This window comes from Diadema antillarum, unplaced genomic scaffold, assembly GCF_040938485.1.
Source record: "Diadema antillarum isolate AM-2024a unplaced genomic scaffold, OU_Dant_1.0 seq00000430_RagTag, whole genome shotgun sequence".
In the NCBI taxonomy this organism is placed as follows: Eukaryota; Metazoa; Echinodermata; class Echinoidea; order Diadematoida; family Diadematidae; genus Diadema; species Diadema antillarum.
This window is the reverse complement of record NW_027271411.1, coordinates 647,777-661,795: the sequence shown is the minus strand read 5'-3', so window position 1 is coordinate 661,795 and position 14,019 is coordinate 647,777. Positions and strand designations below refer to the sequence as shown.

At 37.7% G+C, this 14,019-nt stretch overlaps 1 protein-coding gene across 1 annotated transcript in view; it reads left to right on the top strand.

Moving 5' to 3' along the window:
* LOC139732528 (uncharacterized) overlaps positions 1-14,019 on the top strand; it is a 68,184-nt gene that overhangs the window by 16,077 nt on the left and 38,088 nt on the right. The window contains exon 2 of the mRNA XM_071643382.1: positions 6,370-6,478. Within this exon, the coding sequence (XP_071499483.1) occupies positions 6,370-6,478 (109 nt within the window). The remainder of the gene's footprint in view (positions 1-6,369; positions 6,479-14,019) is intronic.

Below are 14,019 nucleotides of genomic sequence, written 5' to 3'. Positions count from 1 at the left end.
CGGTGATACCTCATGGAAACTAATTGAAAACTACCAAGATAATACCTCTCAGCGCCTTGTATTCTGATTTATCATTGAGATGTGAGGTATAGTATCTTTTATTTTTTAGTTTAGCAGCAACATTTTATTTCTTTTTGAAACAAGACAATATTTCAGGCTTTTATTGCCTTCTCACGATGTCAATGACATAATTACAGACATGTAACATCTGATACAATTAAGAACTTTTAAATGATTATGTGGTAATAATCTAACTCTTTAGAAATAGTGCAACACAAGCCAAAATACGATGACATTTTTTTCAAGTATATATTTTGTATTCAAAGAAGAATTGACTTTTAAAGAAAAGGTGCCTTTTGTACATCTTCCAAGAATAAAGTAAACGAGCGAGCATCCCTTACTCTCAGTGCCACACAAAACATATGGCGAAAGAGGAACTGATTATTTATGGGGGTGTGAAATAACATAATCTGCAAGATCGAGTTCGTTTTAATTTGAACTTTGGTCGTGTGCATCAACGGGAATCGTTTAGACCTGAAAAGCTTTTGTTTATCCCGTTTTCGCACACCGACTTTCTGCTTCGTTTAATCTTTCTTGGAAGATGATGGTGACGGGGTTTGTACAGCAAATGGCGCGTTCATGACAAAGTGCCCCTGACGCTATAGCACTGCAGTTATACATGTATATGTATTTGCCTTTTCCACTGTAATTCTTTCTTTTATTCTCCTTTTCTTCTTTTTTTTTTCCTTGCATGCTGCAACCGGCGAGTTCAAAGGCGTGCAAAACAATAAATAAATCGGTGTATCGCAATTTTTCCTCTGACCCGTGAACCGTCAGTGGCATCAGAGATGACGACGCGGAAACAATATCGATGTCCCGAGAGCGCGTGTTTATGTCAACTTTCCCGGCGCGGCGAAGACTTGGTGGAGGAGATTTGTCATGGCGAACCGGGAATCGTATATTTGTTTTATGGCCGCTGCGTGCATCTAGGGGAGACAAGAACGTCTCTGCACCACCCATTCTCCACCTCCTCCTCCTTCTCCTCCTCTTATTGTTCCTTACTGCCTTTCCCTCTCTATACTACTAACTCTCGCTTTAAGAAATCGTGTCTTGCATGTGGCTGCCTTTGGGGTATATAGGTGCCAATTGCCCCATCTGTCTCAGTGTTCCCTTAAAATAGATATCAAACATTTTTCTTCATTTTCCCGTATTTTTGTTTTTAGGACTGTGGCTGCCTTGGGAAAGAAATATGCTTACTCCCATATTGCGAAACTTTTTAACCTGACCAGATGATAAGCAATCACATTCCTCTAAATGTAACCCTAACAAATTATGTGTGCGTTTGGGTGAGTCTAGCAGAATTGTGCACCGCTGGCCGCTTCACTTGGCTGAAGTTTTCTTGCTTAAAATATTCGATAGATGTATTTATTCCATTCCACATATTCCATTTATTTTCAACTTAATTGATGTTTTATTGCTCGTTTACAGAAGAAGAGATGTTCACACGTCATAATACTCCCTTATCATTTTTTTTTTTTTTTGTGGAAACCGCCAGAAAAAAAGAAATGTATCTATCTATCTATCTGAATAATATTTATACATACATTACGTAAATAACTTATTTTTGAACGAACACGTATACTTTTAAAAGACAAATTTAGAATATCTTTCTCCGAAATTTGACCATCGTCAATATTGTGCTGGAATAAAGAATTTGATTTTGAAGTCCCATATTTGTATGATGGTTTGTTTTGTCATATTTCACCATTTCGCTTTTGGATCGGACAAAATACACGAAACGTTAAGTTTAGTCTACTTATCAAAGTCGAGGTGTAACATTCTAAGAGCTGTGGCCTCCTCTGAGATTTAAAGGGACTGTACAGTTCTGGTCGAGGTGAAGATTTAGCTTTTAACATTTTGCGAGAAATTCAGAAATTGCTCTATGAGATGTCCAAGAGCATGCAGTTCTAGGGGTATCAAAAGTTTATTCGATGAAAATCGGTTTTGAAATGGCTGAGATATCCAAAAACAATGTGAAACAAAGATATCCTAATAAAGTTGTGGCATGTCGCCTTTTATTATTAGCATTTTTTTTTTGGATATCTCAGCCATTTGAAAACCAATTTTCGTCAAATAAACATTGAATCCTTCTTAGAATTACATGCTCTTTCATATTTCATAAGAGACTTTTCATTATCTCACTTAGGAATGTTCAAAACATGAATCCCTACCTCAGCCAGTGATGTACAGTCCCTTTAAAGGACAAGTCCAACTTAGAATTGTGTTGTTTTGTATGAAAGTAGAAAGATAACAGAAGCAGATCAGTGAACAATTGAGAAAAGTCGGACACATAATATAAACGTTATGTAAATTATACAAGTTTAGAAAATTGTATATTAGTGTTGAGGAGCTCCATTTGTCGTTGTTGTTTTTTATACCAAGGATCAAAATATCAGGGTGGACTTTCCTTTAAACTCCAAATGTACTTTGACCTCAAAAGATCTTGATACGTATTCCATGAGTCAGTTCTGCGTTAGTGACAGCTCTCTGATTAACGTTGTTAATTTGGGATATACCATGTGTGTATGGAAAGAATTGTCAACCATCCCATCACACTACAAGCAGCCATGATGTGTGCATATTAGCAGTGTCTGAATCACGCTCAAGATGTAAAGAGAAGAAATTGTCGTAAACGCGAATTAGTGCCAAATGGACGCGAATGTATTTGACGCGTCAGCCTACATTTACGACGGCGCCATGCCTAATGTACACATAGTGACTAGAAGGTCGTAAGTGTTCAAATCAAGCCAAGACTGCAGGATAGATAAAAAAGAATGCACATAATTGGCAGCTGCCACTTCAGACAGGTTATACCGATGTCAAAATGCGGTCCTTAGTGGTAGTGAAGTAGCTTTAATGTGCAGTTTTGATAGAAGATCATAAAGTCATTCACATGACGACAACAAGCTTTTCTGGGGGATAAATTTATTTCTTCATGTTCTTAGTCTAGATTGATATCTTATCAGGCAAAGCACAGCACAACATTGTGCTGATAACCATAACGCACTTTTTATATTTCATTCTATACAGTATGTCATGTTTGGGGGCAGTGCCTTCTTAAATTTGACACTAAATCTTGGATCACAGCATATGACGACATGACAATCATCCGACTAGAATCTCTTCAAAAATCCGTAGACGTTCTAGAAACAAATCTCTTCCGTTCCTTTCGAAGAAAATAAACACCTCGCAGTCGTATGTGCTCCGAAATTAGCCTTGTTACATAATATTAAGACTAAGAGGGCGGAGTTCTTAAAGGAGAATTGCAGACCACTTAAAAGTTAGTCTGAAAAGAAAGAGTAAAATATGAAAAGCACAACAGTGAAAATCGGAATGAAATTTTAAAGATTCACTGACATTTGTACAACATTTCGTGAAAAGTTGATATGAATATGTAAATGAGTGAGCTGATGATGTCATCTGCTCACAGTTTCCATTAATCGTGTACCAAACAATGACGTTAATTACATTTTTTGGGGGGGTCTAAAAGTATAAAACATAATGTTATTCCTGGTTGAATAATTTCAACATAATGACCAGTCAGATTATCAGGATTTGAGATTGGGACATAATTGCATTTGATCAAAAAGTTGGAAATTGTATGATTTTATGTATATACCCGAATGGCAAATTGTGAAGGGATGGCATTATCAATTCATTATTTCCATAACTATTGACTGTTTATTTCACAAAACTTCACAATTTCACAACTTCCCTAATTTTCATCTGAGTTTGATCAAACTTTCACTGTTGTGCTTGTGAGAGTTTACTTTTTCTTTCTGGACTAACTTTCATGTGTCCCAGATTTCCCCAGGTTAACCGTTGCACTTTTATTGTGGCTTAATTCACCACTAGATTTTTTTTTTCCCTCACGTTGATTCATCTGATACTATTCACTTCATGGTCAAGTGACTCTCCATGTTTGGTGGGAAACAGGTTGAGGAGGGAAGGGAGATGAACAATCGGGGAAGAAATTACGTTTTTCTTTTTATAGCATTTTTGTTGCAAGAGAACAGTCCTCAAAATATAATGTTCCTCACGGAGATTAAAAAACAAGAAAACACACCCCCAGGCAGACAAAAGACTTCCAACTCAATGAATGATACTAACATTTTGGACACGAAAACAAATTACACTCACAATATCAGTTTGCCATCAGCAATTCTGGCCTTAATTCCAATCACAAGATGAAACATTCTGCAAGCTTGCTTGATTTGTTTGTTTTGCTATAGTATGCACTAACCCCAAATATGCCAAAGTAACTGATCACAAAACTGTCGGAAAACGTTGTCTACGACTACTGTACCATGCACTGCTATCACATTTTCATGGAACTGGCGCTCTAAAGGGTATCATACGAAATCTCCAGAACTAAAGACAAAGACAAAGAATTTGGAGCAGCAATAATTCTTTTCATTTCGTACCATAAATCACGTAGAAAGAACGGCATATCGGTAAAAGAAAAATAAAGATATAAGAGACAGAGCAGAGTAATAGCTATGTGCTAATGTGGAACTTTTTCTATCAAATTGAATAAAATGATACGCAGCAGGAGGCAAAAAAAGAGAAGAAGAATGAAGAACACAACAAGAAACATCGATCAAAGTGTCAACGTACACATATGCACCTATAGAATTAAACGTCCATATGCACTGTAAGGAACGTCATGGTATTGAGTTATGGGTACTTAACCCCCTTTCTGAAAATCCAGGGGGAGGGATGATTGGTCAGGAATTATTATGTACGACAGTGAATACATTCTGTGATTTGAAAATTAAATGTATTTATACATTCATTCCCATTTACGTTTTTACAGGATTTTTTTTGGTGTTTGAATAAAATTACTGACTGAAACAGCAACGCTCGGGGGTCTAACTTCAAAAGGACCCCTTTGAACTTTCGAGGAAATTTTTATCATCTAGGCCAGTCTATTATTCCAGACAATTACCTGGTGTTCATTGCGACTGATTAATTTCGCACTTCACTCAAATCAAATTTATGTGATTTTGATGCTCATCAAGTAACTCATGACATAAAGTGAGTAATAATTTCTCAAATATATGAATTACAATACAACACTATAGTTGCCCTTGGTTATTAGCAATTTCAATTCAGTGTAATGGGAATTAGATGGAATGATTATAGAACACGCTGTGTGATCTTTAAAATAGGTATAGTACTATGGATCACCGGCTTGTTTCTTGTGCTGAATGTCGTCACATAAAATCCATGATGGACATTTGAAGTTGTGTATTGCGCTCACTTTTAAGACGCATAATACACACAATCAAAATTGCTACGACAGCGCTTGATTTTGAAGGCATCTAACAATATCAAATCGTCCATGTAGAGGCTTATCGGAATAATTGAATGTAAAGGTCGATGTTATGTAACTATCCCCGATCGTCAGATCTTGAGGCTATGGAGTAGGCCCTATATAATTTATGAATATCGGTCACTAATGCCTCACCATTACGGCCAATGATATACATTATCAAAGCCCTGTGTTTTCAGAATGCAATGAATAGTTATTTGTACTTTGACCTTATGACTGTCTCCTCCGTAACCCATCAACAACTCTACAGAAATGAATAAAGACAAATCCTCACTACACACTGCTAAATGTTCATTTATAAGTGGGTTGCCTTATACGCTGGATACTGAGTCAATATTAACCCTTTGTGCGCATTGAGGGCAGTTTGGCGCAGAAATCCCACATAGCATTGTCCACACCGTCCAAAGTCCATGGCGCAGAAAGGGTTAAATGTTATTACCGGCAACTACCAACTAAGAGTGAAAGGTCGTTCACCTTAATCCAGATTGTTTCATGGCATGTGAATTCATAACCTCTCTCATTACGTCTGCGGGTGTTCAAATGCATACAAAGTGCGTAACAATGTTATGAAACTTTCCACCCTTAAACAACATTGATATAACAAATACGCTTAATGCCCGAAGAACGATAACAAATAAATGAATAAGTATATAGATGAATAGATTATAGATAGATAAATGAATGGATGAATAAGAGAATGAAAGAATGAATAATGAATAGATGAATAAACATTGATAAACAACAAGAGAATTAAGCTTACAATTATTGTTCATTTCGTCTTAATAATTGGTATGAATTTCCGCAGATTTATAGAAAGTAATTTGTGCGGGGGGGGGGGGGGGGAGATGGGGTCTTATCTATGTGTTACGTGTGTTCTTAACGTGTGCATATATTAAACTTGTTAGCCTGGTATGAATACATGTAGGCCCACTCAGAAAAATGAGAGGAATGAAATATCCTATTCTTTCTCGCAGGTATTCAACCCGACGTACGCAGCGACCAGGCTCCGGAGGCTCAGACCTGTCGCCCGAAGTGCACGGCAGAGTTCTGCAAGGGCAACCCCAAGGCCATTTGCTCCGCAGTGTGAGTAGGATTTTTATGTAATCACTTCTTACTGAGAATGAAACTTCACCTCACCAGTTACTATTATTAATCTTTCTTCTCTGAGTCTTTCTCTTCATTCGGCGCTCGCAAGAACTCGTCCTGTCTCATTTGAATTATCACTGTCAATTCTTTTCTGCAGTAATCGTAATCATGACGAGCTTAATACAGCAGTATTGGTTTTTGCCATCGTGTGTCCGGCAGAACGACACGAGCGCAATATGCGAAGCGCGCGGTATACTTACGCGCATCGCATGCGTCCGTGTCATTCTCCCGGGCACACGACGTGATGATCACAGTTACATAATCATCCGTCAGTATTGTCAATACAATCATCAACACTATCCATCACCATGGACTATTAATATGTTGCGATATTACAGCCTGTGTGACGAACAAAAGAACCACTGGTTTATATCCTTAGACATAAAAAGACTTATAGTTTCCATTAATGCGTGTGGAGATTGATTTCCACTTTAAAACGTCTCATTTTCACGAACGAAATCAAGGTTTGTATCAACAGCGCTACATCGGTGTAAAGATAGTACATAGTCAGCTGAGTTTTAAAGTTAAGGGCGTAGTCCCGTCAATGTTGCGCAAACAACTCGGAAACAATGAACCACAATCTAGTCGGTAATATCGGTCAGGATTTATTAAATGGGTTGGACACACGATTACCCCCGCCTCCAAACTCTAAGAATTGTGTATCGCTTAAGGTAACCATAGTAACGTCACACGAGACTGTTCTCCTGTTGTGTCGTTTTTTTCTCGCTCGTGACCGCGCTTATAACCAGGATTAGCATAGTTCCAAAAGCGTTCTGTTAGATCATGACGTGTATCAAACATGACCGATGATGACATGACGCATACCTTTTATTGTTGATGATCTATTTACGTCATCTATGCACATAATGTCTCTTGCGTTCAGCAAACAAAAATCGTACAAAGTTTGGAGAGAAACGAATTTTCAAGAATCTTTCGATCATGATTTTTTTCTTTCTCCCAAGTCACCTGGTTTCATGCTTTGGGAGAGGCATTCATTTCTTAAACATTATAATCGATTGTCCTAGTGAGGAGTAGAACTCATTTTCGTTTTTGTTAGTTTTTTCTGTTGCCCACTCGAGAATATATTCGTGGACACACGTAACGCTATAATACGCCAAAACAGGTCCATGTCAACCACAGTAATAATGGACATAAAATGATAACCTAAGACAATGTTATCACTCTTTTTTTGTTAAAATTTAATATTACCCGAGTCTTGGGTAAAATCATGTTTTATATTATCGTAATTATCATATTGTTAATGGATTCAGAAAGTAAAGATGGGGTTATCAATAGATTAGAATGCATACGCTGCCAGCTAAATAGGTGTTGTTGAGGTTTTTACGTGACAGAATCACGTTATGACTGACAAAAAAAAAAGTCAGACCAAAATTTTGGTGATTCCTGTGTTGATGGATATGCATTCCCATGCAGTTGCTGCATAAATTATACAGTATGCAGTTCTTAAAATGACAGTAGAGCTACCTTGTTTAAAAATATTTGATCCCCATTACACTCGATAATCCTCAATTTCCTCATATCGCTTATTAGGCCTACTTACTGAGTAGGCGTGGGTTGTTTTAAATCATTGCCTTTGACATGTACTGTCCAACGCCTTTTGAAGTGTCCGAGTCAAGCTCTTTTCTTTTCTTTTCTTTTTTCATTCTATGTACAGCTAAAAGCAATCATTTTACGCCAAGTCGTAATGATTCGTGACATCATAGTCCCACATATTGCCGGCTTTGTAAGTTAGCACATGCAGTTATGTCGCTCACAGAAACATTTATTCAACGGGCATATTATGCATTGTGCGTATCTAGAGGAGGTGGGAAGCGGAGGGGAGGGGTTGGAGGGTGTAATACCATCCCTGTCGAACTAGATTTGTTCGAGGATTTCCTAGTTGGTGCTCTTGACATTATTTTTGGAAATTGTCTGTACTCGGCGGAAACTGTGGCTATCAATTCAACAACTCTCAGATGGGTCCAGCTTAATTGTAACTGTTCTCCCGGTGGAGGGCTGCTAAACGAGAAGAGACCTTTAGAAGAAGAGACGAGAATTTTAAAGGGGTATACCAGTACTTCACCGCCACACGTCAAAACATTGGGTGCTGTTCGTTATTCCGAGGGTTCGTAATTCCGAAGGTTTGTTAATCCGAAACACACAAATTCCCTATACCTAGAGGTTCGTTAATCCGAAAATGAAAAAGGGTTCGTTAATCCGAACATTTGTGGCGTTATTCCGAAGGTTCGTTATTCCGAAGGCTCGTTCATAAGAAAAAGAAATAGGGTTCGTCTTTCCGACGGTTCGTTAATCCGAAAATGAAATAGGGTTCGTTATTCCGAAGGTTCGTTGATCCGACAATGAAATAGGGTCCGTAACGAACCTTCGGAATAACGAGCTGTGTTTCAGTTTCGGATTAACGAACCTTCGGAATAACGAACCTTATTTCATTTTCGGATTAATGAACCTTCGGAATAACAAACCTTATCACATTTTCGGATTAACAAACCTTCGGAATAACGAATCTTCGGAATAACGAACCTTCGGAATAACGAACCTTTGGACTAAAGAAACCTTCGGAATAATGAACCTTCGCGGAATAAAGAACTATAGCCAAAACATCACCGAGCCAACTCGTGGTGTCCACATTGTCAATTGTCTTTGGCGTTGTCTTCGTTGTTTGTATTGTTGTTGAACAGCCAGGTTGATTCATTTAGAAAAGAGCACAAACAGAAAAATCGCATACGATAGCAAGATGCAAATCGCATGGATGGTATTATCTTATTTATTGTTCTTGTTGATAATGATGATGAATAGTATGAAGTAACTTTGGTTGTTAGGGCAACTCTTCAAACCGTTACATATTCAAAAGCAATTTCAAGGTAGTTTCAGTTGACTTTCTCCTTGTTCCTGATGGATGATTATTTCCTTGAAGGCATTAATCTTGAACCAAGTGGTCTGTAAAATGAACGATAAAAAATCATTCGTTTTTATCCTGCATCCATTCCACAGCCAGTGTATGCTGAAGTATAGGTTGCTTGGGGTCTATCTATCGACAAAGAAATCGAATGTTTTCGAACCATTTTAACACGTGAGCAATTAATATCTTTACAAAGCTATAACACAACACAGGGGGTTCATAGAAGTTTTAAGGCAGGTCATAGGAGAGGCTCATCAAAAAGTCTGGAAAAAAACCCAAATCTTTATTCATGATTCCTTTTTCTTTCACTCGTCAATTCTAATAATAGATGTAAAAAGGACATTATATTTTTCCAGAGTCGACAATGCGCCCTTTAAGAAATGTGGAACAATTCTTAAAGCATATTCAAATATTGAGCAGAGGTTGGACGAGAATCGCGCTGTAACACAAAGCATGGCACCTTATAGAGCATGCTTTTAGGCAGCGAAACATGAGTCAAAACTCTCATTTGGCCACTGAGCTTCTCTTGTACATAACGTATTCTTATGTTTCCGAGGATATTTTGCAGCGTCATGGATGAAATTCAGGGAGGAAATCAAAACAACAAATGTTTCAAAAGGGAAAGGAAAAGGAATATCAGCTCTGAATCCATCGGGCCTTGTCATTGAGAGATCTCGACTTTTGTTCATGCTCTGCTTTACACTGTCTGTCTGATCTTCTTTCTGTCTGTATTTGTGTTTGTTTGTGTGTTTGTGCGCGTGTTTGTGCGTGTGTGTGGGTGACTGTGTGTTACTGCATTTTGTCTTTATATAGTGGAAGATTGACATTATTTTGTACTATGTTGTGTACAATGCAGTTTGTCTTTGCACAATGTTTTGTTTTAGTTTCTGTGAAAGTGAATTTTGGGATATCAAATTGAACGAAATTTTAATAAAGAATTTAAAAAAAAGTATATTTGATTACATTGTATATCAACGCGCGGCCTTTTCATGATCCTGATACTGTTGTATTTTGGGACATTTGAGTACCAAATTAGTTTTACACTAGTCGTGAATGCTTGAACAAACCATTGATAACAATTTTAAGACAAAGTGCGTGCGTGTGTGTGTGTGTGTGTGCGAGTTGGGTAACTAGGAAAGAAGATGAGGTTTGAGATACCTTGGCCTTGTCCACGGCTACAATGTCCTGAATATTTTTGGTTTAGATTAGGCGCTTTCAGGTCCGTTAATAAGAAAACTAACCCATTTATACGACATGTTTGGCAGAGGGCCTGATAGGGATTTCCTGACTTCTTGTGACGATGGTTCGAACAATCCCTAAACATAATGAGATGATTATGGTTATATAAGGTCAGATTTGTAACGTGTTCATGAATGTCTACCCCAAATAGAAAGAATGAGATCTTCCTCAGTGTCTTCAGTGGTTCAACAAAATACAGAGAAGAAAATGAAGCCAGAAGTCTCAGAAAGACCAAATTTGATCTCTCAAGTGGAACCAAAGCAGAGAGAGAGAAAAAAAAAAGAAAAGAAAAAGGAAATGTACCAACTGCTGATAATCGTCATTTAGGATCTTGGGAGGGTTTGAAATGCTCATTTTTTTTTTTTGCAAAATGATCATTCATTCACATGACTTTCCCACTTATTACCTTTGCAATCTGACTTGTAAAATCTACGATTGTATACAAAGAGAATAATCTAAATATATAATATAATATGTGATGTATAAAATAAGAAAGATAATATTTCTTTACTTCTATGAAGATTATCATGTCGATCTTGCCGTTGTTTTGTTTTGTTTGTGTGTTTTTTTTTGTTTTTTTTGGTTTTTTTTTAGGGGGGTAGGGTGGGGGAATGTAATTTCCCTCTAATTGTTCTTGAACAAGTTAAGTTTTCGACTGGACAGCCGGTGTGAGACTTGTATACTTCAGAGAAACGTGCTGTTTGCACAGTAAATTCGTTGTGGCATTGTGTAGGGAGGCGTATTTTCACACCTACTTGAGTTTAATGTACCACATCGTTACGCGGTTTGCGCCGGGCAAGCATGTCAAGTGGTCCTTGTGGCTTCACGGCTCCTCAACCCCCTTTTTTTCGTTCTCCCCCGTCTTTTCGCCGTTTAGGAGTCTGCCAGTTTCAGAGAAACTCATTTGCCTCTCCCCTTCACTCCATCCTCACTATATACCCATACACAATGCTTTTTTTTAAATAATTCTTTATTCGAATTTCGTTCCAATTTCATATCGCAGAAACAGAAACGTTCACAGAAACAAAAACAAAACATTATACAAAGACAAACTGCATTATACACAAACATTGTACAAAATAACGTCAATCTTACACTATATTTTAAGGACAAAATGCAGTAACACAAACATTGTGCAAACTAATGTCAAACTTACATTGTAACACTTTTAACCAAGGAAACGAAATCCGCTTTTTGTTTCTTTATAAACACATATTCTCGCAAAAAGCCCGCAAAACGGGGAACACAATAGATAATTTTGCTCAAAACTAAATACACACACACTCAAAACAATACACACACAATACACACACGCGCGCACACACACACAAAACACGGGTGCTGTTCGTTGTTCCGAAGGTTCGTTAATCCGAAACACACAAATTCCCTATACCTAGAGGTTCGTTAATCCGAAAATGAAAAAGGGTTCATTAATTCCAACATTTGTGGCGTTATTCCGAAGGTTCGTTATTCCGAAGATTTGTTAATCCGAAAATGAAATTTGGAATAACGAACCTTCGGAATAACGAATCTTCGGACTGAAGAGCCTTCGGAATAACGAACCTTCGGAATAACGAACTGTAACCAAAAACACATATTCACACACAATTAATATCAAAATAAAGAAAAGTGAGTTCCAAACAGTAATGATCACACAAAAGATTCGAGAGCAGTTGGCGAGGAAAAAATTCGATGTCAATTAAATTGTAGATGAGAATGACAAGAGAGGAATATAAGCCTAGATGAGAAAGCGATGATGATGACGATGACGATGACGATGACGATGACGATGATGATGACGATGATGATGACGATGATGATGGTGGTTGCTAATGATGACGAGAATTTGAGCGAGAAGGTAGACAAAAAGGTATGAGAGATACTACCAGTAACAGTAACGATGACAATGAATGAAGGAGTTACATATTAAGACTTATGAAGAGTAAGAAGGAAAATTTGGAGAGTGCAATTTCAATAACAAACGAATGATGGACAGTAAACATGATAACGAGGTATTTGTCACGTTTTATTCACAAATCAAAACTATAATATCATTAAAACTATAATATGGTGCAGAAGCACTTCAAATCAGTTTGTTTTCTGCACACCTCACTTGAATTTATATAGTTTATTTTTTCTTATTTCATTAAAAAAACCGAGTTATTTTTCTGTGTCAGATTGTTATAATTTCAGCTTATTTCCTCATTGATGCCAAAGTGAACGTGGTGTGGAATTTTCATATTTCTTTCAGTCATGTTTGGATGGATGACAGTTTTCGGTTGTTCACTGTCCGCTAAAGAAGAAAACTTCCAGAGTCATTCTTCGCCGAGATCAATATTGACAAACGACCGTGGAAAAGAGCTCACTAGAGGGCGTTAGTCATTCAGACCTGTTCACAATAATTAGTGTTTGTTCTGGCGAGTATGATACATTATGACGGCAATTCAGACGGTGTGAAAAGTTTGCTGTCTGAGTCATCGTATTAATCCGCGGCGTTTCCCAAAGTTCGGTTTGACATCTGATATGATTTTTCTTTTTTCCGCGTATCTTTCAAACAAACACGAACTTCACAGACAAAATGACGTGTACGATGTCTGAGGGAATAAGGATGTCAAAGTCTAATGAATGTGAAATAAATGTGCAGGTAAATTGTGCTACATGATAAAAACATGAAAGGTTGTTATCAAATTGGTCTTTAAGAAAATTCAAGAAGAGTGCATGGTGATTTCATGCAGCTGCAGTTGCTGTTGAGAAACAATTTTCTCAACTTGTTGAAGTTGAGAAAATTGATGGAGATCGTAGACACTGCCAACAATAGGGTACCTAAGTGAAGTTTGAGGATGTGTTGTTCTGAGTTTCCTCTCGGCTGGTATCGACAAAGAAAGAATGCACAGATTTTCGTGACAAGAGAGAGAACAAAAGCTATGTTTCATAAAGGTTGATGAACTATTTGTTACGAGGGAACATATCCAAATCATTTCATTTTCCAGTCATGTCTGATCGTTTCGAGTTGTGAGAAACGAATCTTTTGCGCTCCGTGCCTGTATGGTGGGAATTTGATCGCGAGTCCGTTTTGTCTACGATCATGACGATACCGGTGAGTTGTGATGCTGTCCCATATAAACGTCATGCAAAGCAAATCCATTTATTATGTGTGCGTGTGTCTGTGTGAGTAAACGTGTGTACACGCCCAAATAATGTGTGTTTCACTCCTGTTCTCGTGATGACATCTACCCGCTATCAAGAAAGGAAGGGCGTAATCGTGCGAAGTTACCAATGATCAGTGGAATGCTTCATACAGTCACTGGAAGCTTTACAT